General features: G+C 44.5%; 1 protein-coding gene and 1 long non-coding RNA gene across 10 annotated transcripts in view; both read right to left on the bottom strand.

Annotated features, from left to right (window-relative positions):
• Positions 1–11: 11 nt before the first annotated feature.
• Positions 12–10,563, bottom strand: LOC135511964 (class A basic helix-loop-helix protein 15-like). The gene is made up of 2 exons (XM_064933503.1): positions 10,410–10,563; positions 12–2,256 (listed from the first exon to the last, which is right to left on the bottom strand). The coding sequence occupies exon 2, from the start codon at positions 2,214–2,216 to the stop codon at positions 1,641–1,643; it is 576 nt and encodes a 191-aa protein (XP_064789575.1). The 5' UTR covers positions 2,217–2,256; positions 10,410–10,563; the 3' UTR covers positions 12–1,640.
• Positions 10,564–15,080: 4,517 nt separating this feature from the next.
• Positions 15,081–27,020, bottom strand: part of LOC135511962 (uncharacterized) — a 28,932-nt gene continuing 16,992 nt past the window's right edge. For 4 of the 9 annotated variants that reach the window (XR_010451342.1, XR_010451341.1, XR_010451346.1 and 1 more), the window contains one exon: positions 15,081–26,810. This is a non-coding gene — a long non-coding RNA (uncharacterized LOC135511962). The remainder of the gene's footprint in view (positions 26,811–27,020) is intronic. The other 5 variants (XR_010451343.1, XR_010451347.1, XR_010451344.1 and 2 more) reach the window with 5 other exon arrangements.

Genomic DNA, 27,020 nt, shown 5'->3' with positions numbered 1-27,020 from the left:
CTAATAAAATATGCCATTTAGCTGATGCATTTATTCCAGGTAATTTACAGTCATGATTGCATACTTTCTGTGTACAAGTGGTAATTGAACCCACTATCCTGGCATTGGAAGCCCCATGCTCTACCAACTCTACTAACTGAGCTACAGACATCCATGTCCCAGAACCATAAAAACACAAGATACCATAGGGTCATGGAGGTAAAACAACTTGTTCAACACATACTGTACATTTTGACATGTACACATATGGCTCTGTGTAGATCCTGTATCTTGCGATAACACTGCTGGCTTCCTCTTCCCACCAGAGGCATGAGTTCAATTCCCTGCTCCAACCCTTCAAACTGTTTGTCCCACTTACCTGTCTTCCACTCTGCAATTTAATAACTGTGTCAACCACCCCCAAATAAAATATATACATACAAATATGTTTCAAATAATTTACCCTTCGTTTAAATTACAGTGTGTATTCTTTCCCTTCCTTAAACAGTACAGTATTTGACTAAAGTCTGTGGGACAAGTATAGGGAATTATATCCTTGTCTTGTACTTGGCTGTTGTGTCGAGAGGCGGTCTGTGGGACCAGTATAGGTACGCATATCCTTGTCCTGTATGTGACTGTTGTGTCCAGAGGTAGTGCTCAGCTGGGAAAACAAACATTGTTCCTAAAAGGTTGAAAACATTTATTTATCTACAGCAGGGGTGGCCTGTCCTATCTACAGCAGGGGTGGCCTGTCCTATATACACAGCTTGGGCCCCTGTGGGCTACAGTGCATGCTGGAGAACTATACTTTAACAATCAGTTATTTTATATTTCTGACCAATCAGGTAACTACAGTTAATCGCCAGCTAGGAAAAATGACATAAAAAAATTAAGAAAACAGATTAAATGGCGCTGGAATGTTCTTTGACTTGGTTCTCACCACATATCAGATTCAGAATCCCACGTGAGATGAACTTTAAGTTCCCCTGTTCTAGAAGTTATATCATGGTCCTTTGGGGATTCTGTCTGTCACAGCTCTGGCTAGGCCTTTGTCTAATCTGACATAGTCCACAGGCTGCCTGACTGTCTGTCTTCACTTGTACTCCACCATTACGTTTCTGAGAATGAATGTCAAGGGTACAGTGCTTCAAATCACCTCACCTTCTTGTGTGCTCCATTTAGTGCATGGTCAGGTATGTCACTATAGCTCACTAGCTTGTCGGAGTATAAGGCTGCATCTCAGATGACACCCTTTCCCCAATCTGTGCACTACTTTTGGCCATGGTCATAAGTAGAGTAGCAGTGTACAATATGGTAGATAGGGTTTCAGTTGAGATTCGCTCCCCAAGTCAAGCCTGGATGCTTCAACTCTTTGTCTGTGGAGTTAGCACCTGCTGGCTATTAACTTTCCTGGCTGAAGCTTTGAATCTGGATGAGGAACTGAGGCTAGATGTTAGCTCTCCTGGCAGAAGCTGTGGATCTGGGTGAGGAACTGAGGCTAGATGTTAGCTCTCCTGGCTGAAGCTGTGGATCTGAGCGAGGAACTGAGGCTAGCTGTTAGCTCTCCTGGCAGAAGCTGTGGATCTGGGTGAGGAACTGAGGCTAGCTGTTAGCTATCCTGGCTGAAGCTGTGGATCTGGGTGAGTAACTGAGGCTAGCTGTTAGCTCTCCTGGCTGAAGCTGTGGATTTGGGTGAGGAACTGAGACAGGCTCTCATCCCCGTCCTCCTCCAGGTGCTGCTGGTAACACTGGAGCAGTCTGGCAGCACTAGCCTCTGTCGGTGTCTCACCAGGAGGCAGGCGGGCGCTAGATATCCCCAGGATGATGGAGGTCAGGGACTTGATATAGTTCTCAGCCAACGTCAGCGTCTCGATCTTGGAGAGCTTTTTGTCCATTTTGACATGTGGAATGGCCTCTCTAAGAGCCTGGAAGGCGTTGTTAAGTTTGTGCATGCGCTGGCGCTCCCGCTCGTTGCTCTCCAGCCGCCGGACGTTGCGTTCTTTGTTGCTGTTGTGAGACCGTCTGTATCTGTGGGGGCCGTGGGTGGTGCCACCGCCTCCGCCTCGCTCGCGGTCCCCGCCCCTCAGAACGCCTCTCCAGGAGCCTCCAATACGGACCGAGGCCTCAGAGCCCTCCTGTTCGCTGGTGCCTGGTTCTCTGTTCTCTGGTTCATGGTCCAGGTCTGGCTCGGTCCAGGGTTTTCTGCATGACTTAGCGACCTTCGCTTTAGACTTCATCCTTCAGCCTGATTTAGTTACCCCTCTTCCTCACAACAGCCTTGAAAGACAACAGAAACAACAACTGGTTATAGAAAGGACTGGTCAAGGAAGAGATAAGCAAACAAGTGGCAGTGCCTTTGCCCTGAGGGCTACAGTGTTACAGATTAGTTTAAATACTCAAGTTGGAATATGCAGTTTTTTGACCACCATTTTCCCCTTCCACTCTCAAATCAAATCATCCAATCAAATTTTATTTGTCACATGTTTACTAAATTAACTAAAGTTTAAAAAAAATATAATAATAAAATAACAATATTGAGGCTATATATATCATTTTTTTCATTTTCGAATTAAATATACCTTTCTGCAACTCGTCTCATCCAATGTGGTACGGATCTGCAATTTTTTTTAGACCTTATAACTGGAACCTCCATCAGAGGCAAGCCATCGGAAGCTAGACAGCTAATTGGCTACTAGCTATTTAGTCATTGTTAGCTACTGCTGGCGGTCATTACGTTTAGCTCAGACACCAGCCACTTAGCGCGGATAATACCTTCCAGTCTGCACAGCGCGCTATCAGACCTGAGCATATCAGACTGCTTTTCTCCATTACATCACCGGATTCCTGCTGCAAGCTCTGGACAATTACACTGGATCATCGCAGCTAGCTAGCTGCTACCGAGTGGCTATTGTGGCTAACGCCCCTGTCCAGGGGCAAGCACCAGTTAGCCTCGAGTTAGCCTCGAGCTAGGCCCATCTCCCGGCTAGCCAACGAAGTACACCAACTACAATACCTCTCTTGCCAATTGGCCTGGACCCTTTGTCGACACAGAGCCCCGCCGATCCATTACGACTGGTCTGCTGGCTTCTGCGTTGTGGATGTCGGGGAAGACCAAACTGCTGGCCCCGGCCCGCTAGCTTTCTGAACGCTGTGTCTCCCGCTCGCCTAGCGTAGTAACTACTACCGAACGGCTCCCTGTTTAAACTATTGCTGCTCATTGGCCCCTATGATCACTCAACTACACTGCTGATGCCTGCTGGACTGTTCATTAACACTGTACTTCATTTTGTTTATCTGTTGGCCCCAGCCTCGAACACAGGCCTGTGTGTAGATAACTGACCCTCTCTGCCCATTAATCGCCATTTACCCGTTGTTGTTGTCTTAGCTGTTTATCCGTTGTTGTCTTACCCTTTGTTGTTTTAGCTCCCCCAATCAACACCTGTGATTGCTTTATGCCTCTCTCTAATGTCAATATGCCTTGTATACTGTTGTTTAGGGCAGCTCTCGTTGTTTTATTTTATTGTGGAGCCCCTAGTCCCGCTCAACATGCCTTAGATAGCCCCCTTGTCCCACCCCCACACATGCAGAGACCTCACCTAGCTTAACTGGTGCCTCCAGAGATGCAACCTCGCTCATCGTCACTCAATGCCTAGGTTTACCTCCACTGTACTCGCACCCTACCATACCATTGTCTGTACATTATGCCCTGAATCTATCCTACTACGCCCAGAAATCTGCTCCTTTTATTCTCTGTTCCCAACGCACTAGACAACCATTTCCTATAGCCGTACCCTCATCCTACTCCTCCTCTGTTCCTCTGGTGATATAGAGGTTAACCCAGGCCCTGTGTGTCCCCAGGCGCTCTCATTTGTTAACTTCTGTAACCATAAAAGCCTTGGGTTCATGCATGTTAACATCAGAAGCCCCCTCCCTAAGTTTGCTTTATTCACTGGTTTAGCACACTCTGCCAACCCTAATGTCCTAGCCGTGTCTGAATCCTAGCTTAGGAAGACCACCAAAAATTCTGAAATGTCCATCCCCAACTACAACATTTTCCATCAAGATAGAACAGCTAAAGGGGACAGAGTTGCAGAGATAGCCTGCAGAGTTCTGTCATTAGTATCCAGGTCTATGCCCAAGCAGTTCAAGCTTCTACTTTTAAAATTCCATCTCTCCAGAAATAAGTCTCTCACTGTTGCTGCTTGCTCCCAGCTGAGCCCTGGACACCATATGTGAATTGATTTCCGCCAATCTATCTCCAGAGTTCGTACTGTTAGGTGACCTAAACTGGGATATGCTTAACACTCCGGCCGTCCTACAATCTAAGCTAGATGCCCTCAATCTCACACAAATTATCAAGAAACCTAACAGGTACAACCGAAAATCCATAAGCATGGGCACCCTCATAGATATCATCCAAACCAACCTGCCCTCTAAATACACCTCTGCTGTTTTCAACTAGGATCTCAGCAACTACTGCCTCATTGCCTGCGTCCGTTATAGGTCCGCAGTCAAACAACCACCCCTCATCACTGTCAAACACTCCCACTTCTGCGAGTAGGCCTTTCTAATCGACCTGGCCTGAGTATCCTGGAAGGATATTGACCTCATCCCGTTAGAAGAGGATGCCTGGTTGTTCTTTAAAAGTGCTTTCCTCACCATCTTAAATAATCATGCCCCTTTTGAAAAATGTAGAACTTAGAACAGATAATAGCCCTTGGTTCACTCCAGACTTGACTGTCCTTGACCAGCACAAAAACATCCTGTGGCGTACTGCACTAGCATCAAATAGTCCCAACGATATGCAACCTTTCTGCGAAGTGAGTAACCGATATACACAGTCAGTTAGGAAAGCAAAGGCTAGCTTTTTCAAACAGAAATGTGCATCTTGCAGCACTAATTCCAACATGTTTTGGGACACTGTAAAGTCCATGGAGAATAAGAGCACCTCCTCCCAGCTGCCCACTGCACTGAGGCAAGGAAACACTGTCACCACCGATAAATCCACGATAATCGATAATTTCAATAAGCATTTCTCTATGGCTGGCCATGCTTTCCACCTGGCTACCCCAACCTCGGCCAACAGCTCTGCACCCCCCTCAGCAACTGGCCCAAGCCCCCCCACTTCTCCTTCACCCAAATCCAGACTGCTAATGTTCTGAAAGAGATGCAAAATCTGGATCCCTACAAATCAGCTGGGCGAGACAATCTGGACCCTCTCTTTCTAAAATTATCCTCCGCCATGGTTGCAACTCCTATTACTAGTCTGTTCAAACTCTCTTTCGTATCGTCTGTGATTCCTAAAGATTGGAAAGCGGCCACGGTCATCCCCCTCTTCAAAGGGGGAGACACTCTTGACCCAAACTGTTACAGACCTATATCCATCCTGCCCTGCCTTTCTAAAGTCTTCGAAAGCCAAGTTAACAAACCGAGCACCGACCATTTCAAATCCCACCATACCTTCTCCCCTATGCAATCCGGTTTCCGAGCTGGTCACGGGTGCACCTCAGCCACGCTCAAGGTCCTAAGCAATATCATAAACGCCATCGATAAAAGACAGTACTGTGCAGCCGTCTTCATCGACCTGGCCAAGGCTTTCAACTCTGTCAATCCCCATATTCTTATCGGCAGACCCAACGCCTTGGTTTCTCTAATGACTGCCTCGCCTGGTTCACTAACAACTTCTCAGATGGAGCTCAGTGTGTCAAATCGGAGGGCCTGTTATCGGGGACATCTGGCAGTCTCTATGGGTGTGCCGCAGGGTTCAATTCTCGGGCCGACTATTTTCTCTGTATATATCAATGATGTCACTCTTGCTGCGGGTGATTATTTGATCCACCTCTACGCAGACGACACCATTCTGTATACATCTGGCCCTTCTTTGGACACTGGTAACAAACCTCCAAACGAGCTTCAATGCCATACAACACTCCTTCCGTGGCCTCCAACTGCTCTTAAACACTAGTAAAACTAAATGCATGCTCTTCAACCAATCGCTGCCCACACTCGCCCGCCCGACGAGCATCAATACTCTGGATGGTTCTGACTTAGAATATGTGGACAACTACAAATACCTAGGTGTTGTTAGACTGTAAACTCTCCTTCCAGACGCACATTAAATATCTCCAATCCAAAATTAAATCCAGAATCAAAGCCTCTACTCATGCTGGCAAACATACCCTTGCAAAACTGACTATCCAACCAATCCTTGACTTTGGCAATGTCATTTACAAAATAGCCTCCAACACTCTACTCAGCAAATTGGATGCAGTCAATTTGGCTGGTCCTCGCTACATATTTGTCGCGAAACCCACTGGCTCCAGGTCATCTATAAGTCTCTGCTAGGTAAAACTCTGCCGTATCTCAGATCACTGCTCACCGTAGCAACACCCACCCGTAGCACGCGCTCCATCAGGTATATTTCACGGGTCCTCCCCAAAGCCAACACCTGCTTTGTCCGCCTTTTCTTCCAGTTCTCTGCTGCCAATGACTGGAAAGAATAGCAAAAATCACTGAAGTTGGAGACTCATATCTCCCTCACTAACTTAAAAGCGCCAGCTGTCAGAGCAGCTTACCGATTGTTGCAGCTGTACATAGCCCATCTGTAAATAGCCCATCCAACTACCTACCTAATCCCCATATTTGTTTTTGTTTTTCTGCTCTTTTGCACACCAGTATTTCTACTTGCACATCCTCATCTGCACATATATCACTCCATTGTTAATTGCTAAAATGTAATTACTTCGCTACTATGGCCTATTTACTGCCTTACCTCCTTACTTCATTTGCACACACTGTGTACAGATTTTTCTATTGTGTTATTGACTGTACATTTGTTTATCCCATGTGTAACTCTTTCTTGTTGTTTTTGTCGCACTGTTTTGCTTTATCTTGGCCAGGTCGCAGTTGTCCTACCTGACCTACCTGGTTAAATAAAGGGGAAATCTTTTTTTAAATAAAACTATACAGGGGGTACTTGAGTTTGAGTCCTTATTACTCAGAAAAACAACTACGAAGACAAACCCAAGTTCTAAAATCAAATCAAACTTCATCACATGCGCCGTGAAATGCTGATTACACTGTAATTACATTGTAATTAGCTAATGGAACTAGACCTGCTGTTTATGATGATTAATGATGAGTTATATATGTTATATTACAATAAGACAGAAATATGGCCTTATTGGAATTGTTTTTATTCAGTTTTAAATGAAGATGTATTTTCTTTTGACGCGAAGAAAAATGTAAGAAAAACAGTGTCTATCTAATCAGCCAGTGTGTGAAAATGCTATAATGTAATCTCCACCTGTCTTATCCTACTGTAGGTTACCCAGGCCTCCAGATAATACCCAACTCAAGGTTATGCTCTTTTAATACAGACAGGGGATAGAAAAGTACAGCACAATTTTGGGGAGAGAGATTTTGCCCTTGTGTACTCCATCTCATAACTTAAAGGGGAAATCTGCACTTCAAACGACAAAGCGTCACCCACCACTGATTTAGTAAACAGCTGAGGGCTGGCGCTGAAGAAATGTTACCACTTTCAAATTCATAAACAGAGCTATGAATGCAAGGACTGACCATCCATGATATCACAGTTATAGTTTTAAACATGCCTTGAGACTATACATTGTTGGTTTACAATTAAATTGTTTACAAACAATTGAGTAAAACAAGCATATATTTTGGATTCTGATGGGGTACGACAGTTGCATGTAGCAATCGCAGATGTAGCAATCACAGATTGCTCCTTTAAATTGCAGATCACTGTGTGAGATTAACAGCAAACCTGTCTGAGATATAGGCTATCTATGATGTGAAATGTGTGTCTGTGTGAAGGCTGTTGGCCTACTGGTATGCTTGATCAGACGCCATTCATGTAACATGGTAACAGGTGAAATAACAGCAAGTTATTCTAACAGATTTTTCACAGCATAAAACCAACTACATACTGTAGTATTTACAGAAATGATACATTCAGGATTATTTCATTGTGATGATGAGTTGGGTAACAAAGTAAAACTTTTAGGCTTTTGCTTATCATGAAAAGATTATTAAGGTTAGATTGATAATATTTTTTATACAAACAACATACATATGGCAAATTTTATTTAACAAGTAAAAACATTTTTTTTTTAAATATAGAGGTCAAAATTATTTGCAACCTTGTTTTCAATAACTTTCAATACCTCACATTGCGAGGATAATGGCACTGAGCCTTTTTCTAAAACGTTATATGAAATTAGAGAACACATAAGGAGGGATCTTAGATCTCTCGCCTCAGGTAGAGTACCTCAAGCTGTGGACCACACTATCTACCACGAGACTTTTCATCTGTATTTTTTGTAGCTGTCTATTTACCACCACAAACCGATGTCGGCACTAAGACCACACTCAACAAGCTGTATAAGGCCATAGGGAAACAAGAAAATGCTCATCCAGAGGCGGCGCTCCTAGTGGCTGGGGACATTAATGCAGGCAAACTTAAATCCATTTAACCTCATTTCTACCAGCATGTCACATGTGCAACCAGAGGGAAAAAAACTCTAGACCACCTTTTCTCCACACACAGAGACGCGTACAAAGCTCTACCCTGCCCTCCATTTGGCAAATCTATCCATAATTCGATCCTCCTGATTCCTTCTTACAAGCAAAAACTAAAGCAGGAAGTACCCGTGACTCGCTCAATACGGAAGTGGTCAGATGACGCAGATGCTACGCTACAAGACTGTTTTGCTAGCACAGACTGGAATATGTTCCTGGGATTTATCCGATGGCATTGAGGAGTATACCACCTCAGTCACTGGCTTCATAAATAAGTGTATCGATGACGTCATCCCCACAATGGCCGTACGTGCATATCCCAACCAGAAGTCATGGATTACATGGAGCGGAACACTAATCCAGACGCTTATAAGAAATGTTCGAATGATGCTGAGGAGCAATGCTGTTACATCCAATGATTGTTTGCCTGAGGCTGTTAATGAGCAGGTGCTTGTACGTGTGTACACATTCTCTTTTTCCTCTTTTGTTCATTTTGTTGATTGATGATGCATTGGGGGACGGTGGCTTGGGAGGGTTTGGGGTTGGGGAATGGAGGGAGAGGTTGTTGTTTTTTTCGGGGTGGGGGCGTGGTTCTCGGGATGGTTGAGGTGCAGCTCTCGGGGAACAGTGGGGGGATATTGGATGGTTGAGGTGCAGCTCTCGGGGAACAGTGGGGGGATATTGGATGGTTGAGGTGCAGCTCTCGGGGAACAGTGGGGGGATATTGGATGGTTGAGGTGCAGCTCTCGGGGAACAGTGGGGGGATATTGGATGGTTGAGGTGCAGCTCTCGGGGAACAGTGGGGGGATATTGGATGGTTGGTGGCCTGGCGGTTAGAAGCACAGCCGATGGCAGATAGGTCGCTGGTTCCAGCCCCGTTTTGACTTGGTGGGAGATCTGTCGATGTTCCCTTTTGAGTCACTCTGGATGCGAGTCTGTTAGATGACTGAATGCATGGTAAATGATGAGCGGCTTCACTGTATGTTTTAATATTTGTTATCCCGCTATAGCCTCAGACGAACCATCAAACAGGCAAAGCGTCAATACAGGACAATGTTTGAATCCTACTACACCAGCTCTGACGCTCGTCGGATGTGGCAGGGCTTGAAAACTATTATGGATTACAAAGGGAAACCCGGGCCCGAGCTGCCCAGTGACGCGTGGCCGAAGAGCTCTTGTTTTAATGTCATCTGGCCATAGCACAGATTCTAATCCAAGTGCAAATGCCGTTTAGCAATGTGGATCTTCCAGTATGACAATAACCCCAAGCGCACATCAAAATCCACAAAGAAATGGTTAAATGACCACAAAATCAGCATTTTGCAATGGCCATCTCAGTCTCCGGATTTGAACCCCATTGAAACCCTGTGGTTTGAATTGAAAAGGAGAGTCCATAAGTGCACGGATATCAAGGACCTGGAAAGATTCTGTATGGAGGAGTGGACTAAGATCACTCCCAATGTGTCCTCCAATCTCATAAAACATGTTAGAAAAAGGCTCAGTGCAGTTATCCTCGATAGGTGAGGTATTGAAATCTATTGAAAACAAGCATACCAATCATCTTTTTTAAATATATATATTACTTGTTACACAAAATATCTTTCTCTGAGCAATTGTATTAGTATAAAATAATACAATGTTCCTCCTTTCTTGAGCATACAATATAGCTCAGTATTTGTATTATTTATTTTATACAATATTTTTTTTGCTAATCTTTACCAAGGGTGCCAATAATTACGGACTGGACTGTATATCATGTTTTTCAGTAAGAAAGGCTATTTTGATTTGAATAGTTGAAAAAACTGTGAATGTCTTAAATTGATATAACTTCATTGGATTTCTATGAAGAAAAAATGGAATGGACAACAAATTGAAACTTAACTTACCTTTCAAGTGAAAGTAAGATTCCCCTGTATGTAGAAGAATCGTTTTCACCATGGAACATCGATAATATCTTCAGAATGCACGTTTTGCTTAAGTGGTAGAAGCGTCTGAGGTTCCACTCCGAGGATGAAGATAACTGTAAACATGTGAGGTACCTGTTGCTGCTGTAATGTACACGTAGCGCTCGCTTAGCCAATAAGAGTGCGCTCCAACTCCGGACATGGTCATCTGTGCCCTGCGCTACCAAAAGCCTTGTTTACACCTGGTCTAACATGCGTCCTTTGTCCTGATCTTATCCGCATTCAAGATTGTGCCCACAGTGAATCCGTTGCATAAATGCAGTGGTGGAAGAAGTACCCAATTGTCATGCTTGAGTAGATGTAAAGATAACCTTAATTGAAAATGACTCAAGTAAAAGTGAATGTCACCCAGTAAAACACAACTTGAGTAAAAGTCTAAAAGTATTTGGTTTTAAATATACTTAAGTATCAAAAGTAAAAGTATAAATAAATTCACATACAGTATATTGCCGTCATTGTAAATAAGAATTTGTTCTTAACTGACTTGCCTAGTTAAATAAAGGTTAAACATAAATAAATACAAAAATAAAATATTAAGCAAACCAGATGGCAAAATCGTTTTTATTTTATTTTGATTTACTGATTATTTATTTACTCTTACTCTTTACTCCAGCTCCAGCACTCAGACATCATTTACAAATGAAGCATTTGTGTTTAGTGAATCCGCCAGATCAGAGGCAGTAGGGATAACCATTTTCCTGTCCTTTTAAGTATTCAGAATGTAACGAGTACTTTTGGGAGTCAGAGAAAATGTATGGAGTAAAAAGTACATTATTTTCATGAATAAAATTAAGTAAATGTAAAAGCTGTCAAAAATATAAATAGTAAAGTACAGATACCCCCCAAAAACGACTGATGTAGTACTTTAAAGTATTTTTTACTTCAGTACTTTATGCCACTGCATAAATGTGTCTCTTCTCCGTCCACTGTGTCCACATTGTGACCAGATATCATGGTCCCTCCCTGTATGCAAATTATGCAAATTATTTGAAAACCGCTCTGGAGGTGGTCAGGAAGATAATATCACAATTAGATCACAATGAGAATGTGGACATGCTCAAGACTGCTAGAAGCAGGTATAAACAGGGCTAAAACTGCACTTTGTCAAAATCAAGTAGAGGCTTTCCACATGTCAGTCCACTTGTTGAAGCTGCCCATTAATTGTCAGAGGGATATAACATGATTTTTTATGTTGGTTAATCTATTTCAACTGTTTAGTCTTCTATTTGCATTCACAGCTCAGTGTGTGTGTGTTATGTTATGTTGTGGTCATCAGACCCCTCTGTTACTGTTAATGTGTTCTAGACTAATCCTTGTTGTTATGTTGTGGTCAGCAGACCCCTCTGTTACTGTTGATCTGTTCTAGACTCATTCTTATTGGGATACAGTCAGACATAGCCCTGAAAGGTCAACAACTGACTCTTGGTGGTACAGTAACTTGAAAAGGGATGGTTTACACCCCTGTAGTTGGACCCCTGGTCTATAAATTGTAAAGGGAGAATGTGTAGTGTTCACTAGCGGTGAAACAGCAAGGTCCCACTGTTGAACTCTTCTGTTTATTTGGGTGTTTGTCTTCATTCAGCAAACACACTTAGTCTTCCTTCCCCAGTGGTGGATCCTGGGGAAAACACAAGTCAGTCAGACTTCTGTATGATATAGTGGTTCCACAAACATATCTACCGGTATCTAAAGAGAATGTCAGACACAGGTGAGCAGCTCCAAACAACAAAACGGACACGGGTGATGTCTGTCTCTGTCTGTCTGTCTGTCTGTCTGTCTGTCTGTCTGTCTGTCTGTCTGTCTGTCTGTCTGTCTTATTAGGATACAGTTTTTGTATTTTTATTCTTGTATAAGGTTATTTGATGGCTATTGTTTAGCCTCTAGTTCATTTTGTGTTATTTAAATTCTAATATATTAATCATATTTGTCCGTCCGTCCGTGTGTTACAGCATAGTATTACTTATCACTGAGTTATGCTTCACAGTAGGCAAGAGGAAACCAATCAAAGGAAAACTCTGTATAGAAATATTTGTTTACTTGTTTCTTGTATTTCCAATATCACGGTATTATCAGTACAGAAGTTAGTAGTTAGCCTACATCATTTCCAAAACCCTGATGAACATTTTCTTACATTTTGAACATGCGGGCAGTCTTGTCTTTCTCACACTTTATGAGTGAATCAAACCATCTCCATTGGTGGACTCCATTTATTCATGGCAGGATTATCAGGTCACCATTGTTATGGTTCCTCTTCCTGTTCGGGCGGCGTTCAGGTGGTCGTCGTCGCCGGCCTACTAGCTGCCACCAATCCCCTTTTCTGTTTCAGTTAGTTTTGTCTGATTAGTGTCACCTGTTTCTTGTTTGGGTTTTGTTTTGGGCTATTTAAACCCGGTATGCCCGCCTGCTTTTGTGCAGGCTTGTTTTTCTGTTCATGTGTGTGAATTTATGTGGATTCCTTTTTCCGGACGGTTTCGTCCTGTTTGTTGGACTTGGTTATTCATGCGCCCTTGTGTTTGGCGCATGACTCTGTTCCTGGAATAAAGACCCACGTTTGAACTAACTCTGCTCTCTGCGCCTGACTCCTCCACCCACTACTCCTAGAAGCCATGACAGAAGCCCACACCACGACATGGAGTCAGCAGGAGCAGCGACCTCCCCTCTTCCATCAATGGAGGAGTGCGTCCTCCATCACACAGCTATCCTCCATTAGATCGGTTCGGTGATGGACCAAATGATGGAGAGGATGGAGCGATGGGAGAGGAGTGGTCTCCCGACATCAACCCCAGCTCCCCCACAGACGACGCAACCCACTCCTCCTCCGGCGGTATCTGGTCCCAGCGTGTTGCGTCTCGCGCCCCCGAGGGAGTACGATTGAGCAGCGGCTGGGTGCCAGGGATTTTTGCTCCAGCTCGAGCTCCACCTGGCTACCGTTCATCCGACTCCCTCGGGTGAAGAGAGTGTGAGCTTCCTCGTCTCCTGTCTGACAGGTAGAGCCCTGGAATGGGCCAACGCAGTCTGGAACGGCCCAGACTCTGCTCGGGACTACTACCCGGAGTTCACCCGGCGTTTTCGGGCTGTGTTCGACCACCCTCCTGAGGGCCGAGCGGCGGGTGAGCGACTGTTTCACCTCAGACAGGAGACGAGGAGCGCGCAAGACTTCACTTTGGAGTTCCGGACCTTGGCCGCTGGAGCGGGGTGGAATGACAGGGACCTGATAGACCACTACCAGTGCAGCCTCCGGGAGGACGTCAGCAGGGAGCTAGCTTGTCGGGACACCACACTCTCCTTCGACAAGTTCATAGACTTGTCGATCCGGCTGGACAACCTGCTAGCTGCCCGTGGGCGTTCAGAAGGGGTCCTGTCAGTTCCGATGGAGTTGGGAGAGGCTGCATCGAGGGGGACCGGAGGAGGAGGCTTCAGACCGGTGCTGGAGGATCCCGTCTGGGAGTCGAGATGGCAGGCGGAACACTTCTCGGCCACCCCAGGTGAGTAAGCACCAAACTCACCCAGAGCTCCCTGTTGGTCACGTTTTTATTAATTTCTTTCCCTGCGTTTTCTCCCTCTCTCCAGCATAAGGCGCTAGTCGATTTAGGCGCAGCTGGGTGTTTTATGGATCGCGGACTCGCCCATAGGTTGGGGATTCCGTTGGTGCCGATAGACCCACCCTTCCCCGTGCACTCCTTAGATAGCCGACCGTTAGGGTCATGGCTGGTCAGGGAGGCCACGGTTCCGCTGGACATGGTAACGCAGGGGGATCATAGGGAGCGGATCAGTTTATTCCTTATCGATTCACCTGCGTTTCCAGTGGTGCTGGGTGTTCCCTAGCTGGCTATTCACAATCCCCTCATTTCCTGGAGACAGGGGGCTCTTCAGGGCTCGTCAGGGGAGTGTTCAGGTAGGTGTATAGGAGTTTCCATCGGTGCCACGTCGGTGGAGAGTCCAGACCAAGTTTCCACTGTGCGCATTCCCTCAGAATATGCCGATTTGGCTATCATCTTTTGTAAAAAAAAAGGGTGACCAAATTACCAGCCCATCGACAGGGGGATTGCATGATAAACCTCCAGGAGAACGCTGCACTTCCCAGGAGTCACGTGTACCCATTGTCACTGGAGGAGACGTTGGCTATGGAGACATATGTTATGGAATCTCTGAGACAGGGGTACATTCGGCCCTCCATGTCACTACCTCTCAGGGAGGTCTGCGTCCGTGCATTGATTATTGAGGGCTCAATTCTATCACAGTGGGGTTTAGTTGAGCTATTCTGTTTATTTGGGTGTTTGTCTTTCTTCAGCAAACACACTGTCGTGACGTTGTATTAGTTAATGTGACGACTGTTGTTCATCGAATTATTAAAAGTTTCTAATTTTGTGATTATCTGAATCAAGCAATTATTAACTCATTAACCTTGGGCACCATGGGAAAACTATTTTTTATTGAGTTTCTATTTCCCAAATTAACTCAAAGAATATCAGAATATCGATTTCACAACAGCCGCTAATTAACCAGTTACCTCTACCAATCTCATTCTGAACGTCGTATAGCCCGTGAATCTGCACGGACCCGGGTCTCACCAATGAGTTCGTACCACACCAATCTTAGTTGAATATTTATTTACTAAAAAGCTAAAATGATGATAAAAGATACACATAGACGAAACACATTATAGGCTATTGATTAGAACTTAGTATAATGGGCCAACACACTATGGCGCATGTTACCCAAAATGGGGATTTCAAAGAGAGAGAGGAAAAAGAAAGTACATGAGAGAAATATACATTTGGGTGAATTTGTCAGCTATGCTATTCTAACCCTCGCCTTGCCCCAAATATAATGATGTAATTATGTGGGGTAGACCTCCGAGGATTCTCTGCGTGGACGTTCAGGGGACCGTTCAGCTGCTCGATGACGCACTTCTCCTGCGCACCTCTCTGATCGTCCTCCCGATGTTAGTGTCCTTTTGGCTTAGGAGTCCCTCGCCCTTGCTATGGAAGGGGTCTTCTGATGACATACAGCTCTGTAGCTCACAGCATAGGAATGAAACCTTTTAGATACCACGATTCGCTGGGATTGGATGCTAAGGGAGTCAAGCTTGAATTCACCCGCTTAGACACAGCTACTCATCCGTAGCTTGGGTAGAAAAGGATTTCTTTGTCTTCAAACTTGTGTTGCGTTCTGGGTTCATTGACTTTTTAGACCTTGGCTGCAGCTTGGGTCACGTAGTCCTCTCTGTAAATTCTATACTCACAGGTTTAGAAAGGCGGTTGGGTCAGAAGTGGGCATAACCGCCTGTAGGGCAGTTCTCTGGGCGTACCAAGTTAATGAGGCAAGGTCTAGATTTGACTCAAATCCAATTTTAGACAACTAACTTAACATTTCACCTTTACCAAAACATTCCCTTTGATTTGGACATTTTCCACACAACGTACAATGTATAAACATCAAACATATACTAGGAAAACTCTTCACGTTACAATGTTTTCGTAATAACGCCATCTATTAACCTTTAATAACAAAACAAAAATGACATACATTTTCATATTCCATCTATCGTCATGACCACCATTTTGGCTGATGGAAACCATTGTTCCAAAGTCCCTTTATTTCATGTTTAATGTTCTGAGGCTTGTTCTCCATAGTAACAGGACAAAGAGATGTTGTCTGTGGCCTGAGATTTACCATGTGCATGAGGGGTCATAAAACCCCCACATCTTCAGACCCCTAGATCTCTCCTCCTCTGTTGGGGGTGAGTGATAATCTGTAGGGTTGTGGTCTCTTGTAACCTGACCTGGTCAGGACAGTCATGACAACACTTAGTCTTCTTATCCCCAGTGGTGGATCCTGGGGTAAACACAAGAAAGTCAGTCAGACTTCTGTATGACATAAAGTTGAAGTCAGAAGTTTACATACACTTAGGTTGGTCATTAAAACTTATTTTTCAACCACTCCACAAATTATCTTGTTTTAACAAACTATAGTTTTGGCAAGTCGGTTATGACATCTACTTTGCATGTCACAAGTAATTTTTCCAACAATTGTTTACAGACAGATTATTTCACTTATAATTCACTGGATCACAATTCCAGTGGGTCAGAAGTTTACATACATTAAGTTGACTGCGCCTTTAAACAGCATGGAAAATTCCAGAAAATGATGGCATGGCTTTAGAAGCTTCTGATAGGTTAATTGACATAATTTGAGTCAATTGGAGGTGTACCTGTGGATGTATTTCAAGGCCTACCTTCAAACTCAGTGCCTCTTAGCTTGATATCATGGGAAAATCAAAAGAAATCAGCCAAGACCTCATTAAAAAATTGTAGATCTCCACAAGTCTGGTTCATCCTTGGGAGTAATTTTCAAAAGCCTGAAGGTACCAGGTTCATCTGTACAAACAATAGTATTCAAGTATTACACCATGGGACCACGCAACCGTCATACCGCTCAGGAAGAAGACGCGTTCTGTCTCCTAGAGATGAATGTTCTTTGGTGCGTAAAGTGCAAGTCAATCGCAGAACAACAGCAAAGGACCTTGTGAAGATGCTGGAGGAAACCAGTATAAATTATCTATATCCCACAGTAAAACATGTCCTATATCAACATAACCTGAAAGGCCGCTGCTGCAAAACTGCCATAAAAAAAGCTAGACTACGGTTTGCAACTGCACATGGAGAGAAGATCGTACTTTTTGGAGCAATGCCCTATAGTCTGATGAAACAAAAATAGAACTGTTCGGCCATATTGACCATTGTTATGTCTGGAGAAAAAAGAGGGAAGCTTGCAAGCCAAAGAACACATCCCAACCGTGAAGCACGGAAGTGGCAGCATCATGTTGTGGGGGTGCTTTGCTGCAGGAGTGACTGGTACACTTCACAAAATAGATGGCATCATGATGGAGGAAAATTACGTGGATATATTGAAGCAACATCTCAAGACATCAGTCAGGAAGTTAAAGCTTGGTCGCAAATGGGTCTTCCAAATGGACAATGACCCCAAGCATACTTCCAAAGTTTGGGCAAAATGGCTTAAGGACAACAAAGTCAAGATATTGGAGTGGCCATCAGAAATCCCTGACCTCAATCATATAGAAAATTTGTGGGCAGAACTGAAAAAGCATGTGTGAGCAAGGAGGCCTACAAACCTGACTCAGTTACACCAGCTCTGTCAGGAGGAGCGGGCCAAAATTCACCCAACTTATTCTGGGAAGCTTGTGGAAGGCTACCCGAAATGTTTGACCCAAGTTAAACAATTTAAAGGCAATGCTACCAAGTACTAATTGAGTGTATGTAAAGTTCTGGCCCACTGAGAATTTGATGAAAGAAATAAAAGGTGAAATAAATCATTCTTTCTACTATTATTCTGACATTTCACATTCTTAACATGAAGTGGTGATCCTAAATGACCTAAAACAGGGAATTTTTACTATGATTAAATGTCAGGAATTGTGAAAAACTGATTTTAAATGGATTTGGCTAAGGTGTATGTAAACGTCCGACTTCAACTGTAGTGTTATGGTTCCACAAATATATCTACCGGTATCTAAAGAGAATGTCAGACACAGGTGAGCAGCTCCCAGCAGCAAAATGTACAGTGGTGATGTCCTTGTGTGTGTGTGTGTGTGTGTGTCTGTGTGTGTGCGTGTGTGTGTGTGTGTGTGTGTGTGTGTGTGTGTGTGTGTGTGTGTGTGTGTGTGTGTGTGTGTGTGTGTGTGTGTGTGTGTGTGTGTGTGTGTGTGTGTGTGTGTGTGTGTGTGTGTGTGTGTGTGTGTGTGTGTGTGTGTGTGTGTGAACACTAGGCTGGTCCTGCTAGGTTTCTTGAAATCAACCCAACCACACTTCAGGTTCTGTGCAAATATTTCTCGATTCAGTTTCTCCTCAGACCAACCGTATGTATTTAGTTTACCCATGGGCTCTGATAACTGATAACTACACTGTGCTGGGTATGCTGTAATAATGTGCAAACTAAGCTCTTACTACAAGCTGGCATAAATACCGTCACACACACACACGCGCGCACACGCGCGCACACGCGCACACACGCACACACGCACACACGCACACACGCACAGGCACACAGGCACACACACATACAAGCATGAACATGTGCATTAGAGTTGAGTGCCGTCCTGTCCTGTCCTCCACCCCTTCTGGTCATAGAGCTGTCCCCAGCCCACAGATGGACTCAAGGACACACCTTGACATAGATAGACAAATAAAGGGGCCTCTCCCTCTCTTTCCCTCTCTCTCACTTCCTCTCTCTTTCCCTCTCTCTCACTTCCTTTCCTTCCCTCCCGATTTAATTGAAATGACATGGAAACGACATTGATTCAACCAATTTCTTATTATAAAATAATAAAACGGATCAATATTATCTATAACTGATCAATTTGACCTATAACTGATCAATATTATCCAAAACTGATCAAGATTATGTATAACTGATCAATTTGACCTATAACTGATCAATTTTATGTATAACTGATCAATATTATTTATAATTGATCAATATTATCTATAATTTATCAATATTTTCTATAACTGATACATTTGACCTATAACTGACCAATAATATACTGTGTTATTGACTATGTTTGTTTATTCCATGTGTAACTCTGTGTTGTTGCATGTGTCAATGTCACGGCCGTGGAATGAAGAGGACAAAAGCACAGTTTGGTGAGCATACATATTCCTTTTATTTAGGTGACGCCGACAAAAACAATAAACAATACAAAACAACCGTGAAGCTTAAGGGCTATGTGCCACAAAGTTAACTTCCCACACTGAAAGGAGAGAAAAGGGCTACCTTAGTATGGTTCCCAATCAGAGACAACGATAGACAGCTGTTCCTGATTGAGAACCATACCCGGCCAAAACATAGAAATACAAAATCATAGACAAACAAAATATAGAATGCCCACCCACATCACACCCTGACCTAACCAAAAAGAGAAATAAAACATCTCTCTAAGGTCAGGGCGTGACAGTCGAACTGCTGTGCTTTATCTTGGCCAGGTCGCAGTTGTAAATGATAACTTGTTCTCAACTAGCCTACCTAGTTAAATAAAGGTGAAATAAAATAAATAAATATTGTCTATAACTGATCAATATTATCTGTAGGTAAATTGGGTGGGCTATATACCGATGGACTATGTACAGCTGCAGCAATCGGTTAGCTGCTCAGATAGCAGATGTTTAAAGTTGGGGAGGGAGAAAAAAGTCTCCAACTTCAGAGATTTTTGCAATTCGTTCCAGTCGCAGGTAGCAGAGAACTGGAAGGAAAGGTGGCCAACAAGGTTTTGGCTTTAGGGATGATCAGTGAGATACACCTGCTGGAGCGCGTGCTACGGGTGGGTGTTACCATTGTGACCAGTGAACTGAGATAAGGCGGAGCTTTACTTAGCATATACTTGTAGATGATCTGGAGCCAGTAGGTCTGGCGACGAACATGTAGGGAGGGCCAGCCGACTAGAGCATACAGGTCGCAGTGGTGGGTGGAATAAGGTGCTTTAGTAACAAAACAGATGGCACTGTGATAAACTGCATCAAGTTTGCTGAGTAGAGTATTGGAAGCTATTTTGTAGATGACATCACTGAAGTCGAGGATCGGTAGGAAAGTCAGTTTTATTAGGGTAAGTTTTGCGGCGTGAGTGAAGGAGGATTTGTTGTGAAATAGAAAGCTGACTCTAGATTTGATTGTGTATTGGAGATGTTTGATATGAGTTTGGAAGGAGAGTTTGCAGTCTAGCCAGACACCTAGGTACTTATAGATGTCCACATATTCTAGGTCGGAACCATCCAGGGTGGTGATGCTAGTCGGGCATGTGGGTGCAGGCAGCGAACGGTTGAAAAGCATGCATTTGGTTTTACTAGCATTTAAGAGCAGTTGGAGGCCACGGAAGGAGTGTTGTATGGCATTGAAGCTTGTTTGGAGGTTAGATAGCATATTGTCCAAGGAAGGGCCAGATATATACAGAATGGTGTCGTCTGCATAGAGGTGGATCAGGGAATCGCCCGCAGCAAGAGCAACATCATTGATAAATACAGAGAAAAGAGTCGGCCCGAGAATTGAACCCTGTGGTACCCCCATAGAGACTGCCAGAGGACCGGACAACGTGCCCTCCGATTTGACACACTGAACTCTTTCTGCAAAGTAGTTGGTGAACCAGGCAAGGCAGTCATTAGAAAAACCGAGGCTACTGAGTCTGCCGATAAGAATATGGTGATTGACAGAGTAGAAAGCCTTGGCCAGGTGGATGAAGACGGCTGCACAGTACTGTCTTTTATCGATGGTGGTTATGATATCGTTTAGTACCTTGAGCGTGGCTGACGTGCACCCATGACCGGCTCAGAAACCAGATTGCACAGCGGAGAAGGTACGGTGGGATTCGAGATGGTCAGTGATCTGTTTGTTGACTTGGATTTCGAAGACCTTCGATAGGCAGGGCAGGATGGATATAGGTCTGTAAACAGCTTGGGTCCAGGGTGTCTCTCCCTTTGAAGAGGGGGATGACTGCAGCAGCTTTCCAATCCTTGGGGATCTCAGATGATACGAAGGAGAGGTTGAACAGGCTGGTAATAGGGGTTGCGACAATGGCGGCGGACAGTTTCAGAAATAGAGGGTCCAAATTGCCAAGCCCAGCTGATTTGTATGGGTCCAGGTTTTGCATATACTACCTATAACTGATCAATGATATATTTTACTGATCAAAATTACCAAAAGCGGATCAATATTATATATAACTGGTCAATAATATCTATTTACTAGACCACTTAGTACATTGTGTAATGATGACGTCATTTGGCCTAAGGCTGAATGTGGCACGAGAGCATGACGGGCGGCACTGTTAGCTACTACACAGTCCAGTGATCTATGTCACCAGATAGAAGACTTATGGAGTCAGACACTGTCACAGAGCTTTGTGATGTCAGTGTAACAAACTGACAGGTGGTTTGGAACTATCGGAAATAAAAATATAGTATATTTTTTCTTCAAGCTAGCGATCCGTTAAATACTGACTCATCACAAAAAGGATGGAGAGAGGAGGGGAGAGTTGGGGAGAGGAGTGGAGAAGAATGGAGAGTAGGAGAAAGGAGGAGAGAGAGTGAGGGAGAGAGAGAGGATAAGTAATTTTTTCCAGGAGGTCAAGGCTCTATTGGTGACAGAAAAACAAGATTGTATCAAACCACTTGCCTCACTGCTCCAGGTCAGCGTCAGAGACGTGGGTGGGGACCAGACTGGAAGGTCTCAACTGTGAGCAGGCATGGGTGAATGGACCGCTCCACCTCTGGTGTGGTGGTGTCGAGGTCTGGTGGGGGGATGCTAAAGTATAGTATACTGGACTGTAATATGACTTAATGTAATGGTGCCATTTTACGGGCTCCTAACCAACTGTGCTATTTTGTGTTTTCTTTTGCAATTTTTGTAACTTAATGTTGCTGCTACTCTCTCTTATAACTAAAAAGAGCTTCTTGACATCAGAGCAGCGATTACTCACCTCAAACTGGACAAAGACTTTTTCTTTAATGAGTCCGACGAGGAGGATATACTGCTTCCCGGAGACCAGGCCCAAATCCCTGTCATTCGCGTGAAGAAAAGACAGAGATACAGGGGGCGAAAGTCTGTGTGCCTTTAAAAAAAGTTTTTTTAACCTTTATTTAACTAGGCAAGTCAGTTAAGAACAAATTCTTATTTTCAATGACGGCCTAGGAACAGTGGGTTAACTGCAGAACGACAGATTTGTACCTTGTCAGCTCGGGGGTTTGAACTTGCAACATTCCGGTTACTAACCACTAGGCTACCTGCCACCCCAGTTTGTGTGCCTTGTGAGGATTCGTAGGCAAGTGAGTAAATCTCCACTACCATCAGTTCTATTGGCCAATGTGCAATCACTGGAAAGAAACTGGATGATCTACATTCGAGACTATCCTACCAACAGGACATTTAAAACTGTTATATCTTGTGTTTCAGCGAGTTGTGACTGAATGACGACATGGATATTATAGAGCTGGTGCATTGGCAGGACAGAGCAGCTCCGTTTGGTAAGACGAGGGGCGGGGGTGTGTGTCTATTTGTCAATAACAACTGGTGCACGATGTCTAATAATAAAGAAGTCTCGAGGTATTGCTCGCCTGAGGTAGAGTATCTCATGATAAGTTGTAGACCACACTATCTACCAAGTGAGTTCTCTATATTATTCGTAGCCATCTATTTACCACCACAAACTGATACTGGCACTGAGATGCTGTCACTAAGAGCGCACTCAACGAGCTGTATTAGGCCATAAGCAAACAGGAAAATGCTCATCCGTAGGCGGTGCTCCTATTGGCCGGGAACTTTAATGCAGGCACTTAAATCCATTTTACCTCATTTCTACCAGCAAGTCACATGTGTAAACAGAGGGGGAAAAAAACTCTAGACCACCTCAGTCACCGGCTTCATCAATAAGTGCATCAACGATGTCCCAACAGTGACCGTACATACATATCCCAACCCAAAGCCATGGATTACAGGCAAAATCCACACCAAGCTAAAGGCTAGACCTGGCACTTTCAAGGAGCTGGACACTAATCCGGACACTTATAAGAAATCCCGCTATGCCCTCAGACGAACCATCAAACAGGCAAAGCGCCAATACAGGACAAAGATTGAATCCTGCTACACCAGTCTGAGCTCGTTGGATGTAGCAGGGCTTGCAAACAATTACGGACTATAAAGGGAAACACAGCCGCGAGCCGACCCAGAGACGTGAGCCTACCAGACGAGCTAAATGCCTTTTATGCTCGCTTCGAAGCAAGCAACACTGATGCATGCATGAGAGCATCAGGTGCTCCGGACGACTGTGTGATCACGCTTTCCATAGCCGATGTAAGCAAGACCTTTAAACAGGTCAACATTCACAAGGCCGCAAGGCCAGATGGATTACCAGGACCTGTACTCAGAGCATGCGCGGACCAACTGGTGTCTCCACTGACATTTTCAACCTCTTCCTGACCGAGTCTGTAATACCTACATATTTCAAGCAGGCTCACATCAACACCATCATGCCGGAAGCCCTAGAAACACTCCAATTCACATACCGACCAAACAGATCCACAGATGACGCAATCTCAATCACACTCACACTGCCGTTTCCCACCTGGACAAAGGAACACCTGTGTGAGAATGCTGTTCATTAACTACAGCTCAGAGCTCAACACCATAGTGCCCACAAAGCTCATCACTAAGCTAATGACCCTGGGACGAAACACCTCCCTCTACAACTGGATCCTGGACTTCCTGATGGGCTGCCCCCAGGTGGTAAGGGTAGGTAACAACACATCTACTACGCTGATCCTCAACACCACCACGCTGATCCTCAACACATCTACCACACTGAGTATCTACCACACTCTCAGGGGTGGTTGCTTAGTCCCATCCTGTACTCCCTGTTTTTCAAATCAAATCAAATCAAATTTTATTTGTCACATACACATGGTTAGCAGATGTTAATGCGAGTGTAGCGAAATGCTTGTGCTTCCAGTTCCGACAATGCAGTAATAACCAACAAGTAATCTAACTAACAATTCCAAAACTAATATATTATACACAGTATAAGGGGATAAAGAATATGTACATAAAGATATGAATGAGGGATGGTGCAGAGCAGCATAGGCAAGATACAGTAGATGGTATCGAGTACAGTATATACATATGAGATGAGTATGTAAACAAAGTGGCATAGTTAAAGTGGCTAGTGATACATGTATTACATAAGGATGCAGTAGATGATAGAGTACAGTATATACGTATACATATGAGATGAATAATGTAGGGTATGTAAACATTATATTAGGTAGCATTGTTTAAAGTGGCTAGTGATATATTTTACATCCTTTCCTATCAATTCCCATTATTGAAGTGGCTGGAGTTGAGTCAGTGTGTTGGCAGCAGCCACTCAATGTTAGTGGTTGCTGTTTAACAGTCTGATGGCCTTGAGATAGAAGCTGTTTTTCAGTCTCTCGGTCCCAGCTTTGATGCACCTGTACTGACCTCGCCTTCTGGATGATAGCAGGGTGAACAGGCAGTGGCTCGGAAGGGGTGTTGGCCTTAATGATCTTTGTGGCCTTCCTGTAACATCGGGTGGTGTAGGTGTCCTGGAGGACAGGTAGTTTGCCCCCGGTGATGTGTTGTGCAGACCTCACTACCCTCTGGAGAGCCTTACGGTTGAGGGCGGAGCAGTTGCCGTACCAGGTGGTGATACAGACCGCCAGGATACTCTCGATTGTGCATCTATAGAAGTTTGTGAGTGCTTTTGGTGACAAGCCGAATTTCTTCTATGCTGTTAAATGCTGAGCTGTAATCGATGAACAGCATTATTACATAGGTATTCCTCTTGTCCAGATGGGTTAGGGCAGTGTGCAGTGTGGTTGAGATTGCGTCGTCTGTGGACCTATTTGGGCGGTAAGCAAATTGGAGTGGGTCTAGGGTGTCAGGTAGGGTGGAGGTGATATGGTCCTTGACTAGTCTCTCAAAGCACTTCATGATGACGGAAGTGAGTGCTACGGGGCGGTAGTCGTTTAGCTCAGTTACCTTAGCTTTCTTGGGAACAGGAACAATGGTGGCCCTCTTGAAGCATGTGGGAACAGCAGACTGGTATAGGGATTGATTGAATATGTCCGTAAACACACCAGCCAGCTGGTCTGCGCATGCTCTGAGGGCGCGGTTGGGGATGCCGTCTGGGCCTGCAGCCTTGTGCGGGTTAAAACATTTAAATGTTTTACTCACCTCGGCTGCAGTGAAGGAGAGACCGCATGTTTCCGTTGCAGGCCGTGTCAGTGGCACTGTATTGTCCTCAAAGCGGGCAAAAAAAGTTATTTAGTCTGCCTGGGAGCAAGACATCCTGGTCCATGACTGGGCTGGACTTCTTCTTGTAGTCCGTGATTGACTGTAGACCCTGCCACATACCTCTTGTGTCTGAGCCGTTGAATTGAGATTCTACTTTGTCTCTATACTGACGCTTAGCTTGTTTGATAGCCTTACGGAGGGAATAGCTGCACTGTTAGTATTCAGTCATGTTATCAGTCACCTTGCTCTGATTAAAAGCAGTGGTTCGCGCTTTCAGTTTCACGCGAATGCTGCCATCAATCCACGGTTTCTGGTTAGGGAATGTTTTAATCGTTGCTATGGGAACGACATCTTCAACGCACGTTCTAATGAACTCGCACACCGAATCAGCGTATTCGTCAATGTTGTTGCCTGACGCAGTACGAAACATGTCCCAGTCCACGTGATGGAAGCAGTTTACCCACGACTGCGTGACCAAGCACGACTCCAACACCATCATTAAGTTTGCTGATGACACAACAGTGCCTGATCACCGACAACGATGAGACAGCCTATAAGGAGGAGGTCAGACACCTGACAGTGTGGTGCCAGGACAACAACCTTTCCCTCAATGTGAGCAAGACAAAGGAGATGACCGTGGACTACAGGAAACGGCGGGCCAAACAGGCCCCCATTAAGATGCGGATCGAGAGTTTCAAGTTTCTTGGTGTCAACATCACCAACAAACATGATTCCTGGATCAAACATGATCCAAACACACCAAGACAGTCGTGAAGAGGGCACGACAACACCTTTTCCCCCTCAGGAGACTGAAAAGATTTGGCATGGGTCCCCAGATCTTCAAAAAGTTCTACAGCTGCACCATCGAGAGCATCCTGACTGATTGCATCACCACCTGGTTTGGCAATTGCTCGGCATCCGACCATAAGGCGCTACAGAGGGTACTGCGTACAGCCCAATACTTCACTGGGGCCAAGATTCCTGCCATCCAGGACCTATATCCTGGGAGGTGTCAGAGGAAGGACCAAAAAATTGTCAAAGACTCCAGTCACCCAAGTCATAGACTGTTCTCCCTGCTACCGCACGGCAAGCGGTACCGGAGTGCCAAGTCTAGGTCCAAACAGCTTCTAACCCCAAGCCATAAGACTGCTGAACACCTACCTACATGTACAAATTACCTTGACTAACCTGTACCCCCGCACATTGACTTGGTACCAGTATCCCCTGTAAATAGCATCGCTATTGTTATGTAATCTTATTGTGTTACTCTTTATTCAATTTTTTACTCTAGCATATTTAGAAAATATTTTCTTAACTCTATTTCTTGAACTGCATGGTTGGTTAATGGCTTGTAAGTAAGCATTTCACGGTAAGGTCTACACCCGTTGTATTCGGCTCATGTGACAAATAAAAATGTAATTGATTTAATAAGATGGTGGTCGACCATTTTAGTTTTGAGAGAGCTGTCCAAGAAGGAGAAGTCATCCTCCCATTCTAAACCAACACCTGTAGGGAAGAGTGAACACAACCACCATCAGATAGAGAGATAGAGACATAATATTGTCCTCTAAGGAGATTACCCCTGAGGTTGACATTTGAGTTAAAAGGTTGACATTGCTGTGGTGCGGGATTGGGGATTGATCGTTGGTCTCAGGTCTGTGTCTGTAAATTTGCATATGGTGTTTGACCCTTGGTCTCTTTGCTGTAGGTTTCTGG

This window comes from Oncorhynchus masou, chromosome 24, assembly GCF_036934945.1.
Source record: "Oncorhynchus masou masou isolate Uvic2021 chromosome 24, UVic_Omas_1.1, whole genome shotgun sequence".
In the NCBI taxonomy this organism is placed as follows: Eukaryota; Metazoa; Chordata; class Actinopteri; order Salmoniformes; family Salmonidae; genus Oncorhynchus; species Oncorhynchus masou.
The sequence above is the reverse complement of the archived record's forward strand: the minus strand, read 5'-3'. Positions and strand labels throughout refer to the sequence as shown.

Excerpts from the sequence above, each read along its gene's own strand:
- LOC135511964 (XM_064933503.1), bottom strand. The coding sequence starts at position 2,216 with ATGAAGTCTAAAGCGAAGGTCGCTAAGTCATGCAGAAAACCCTGGACC.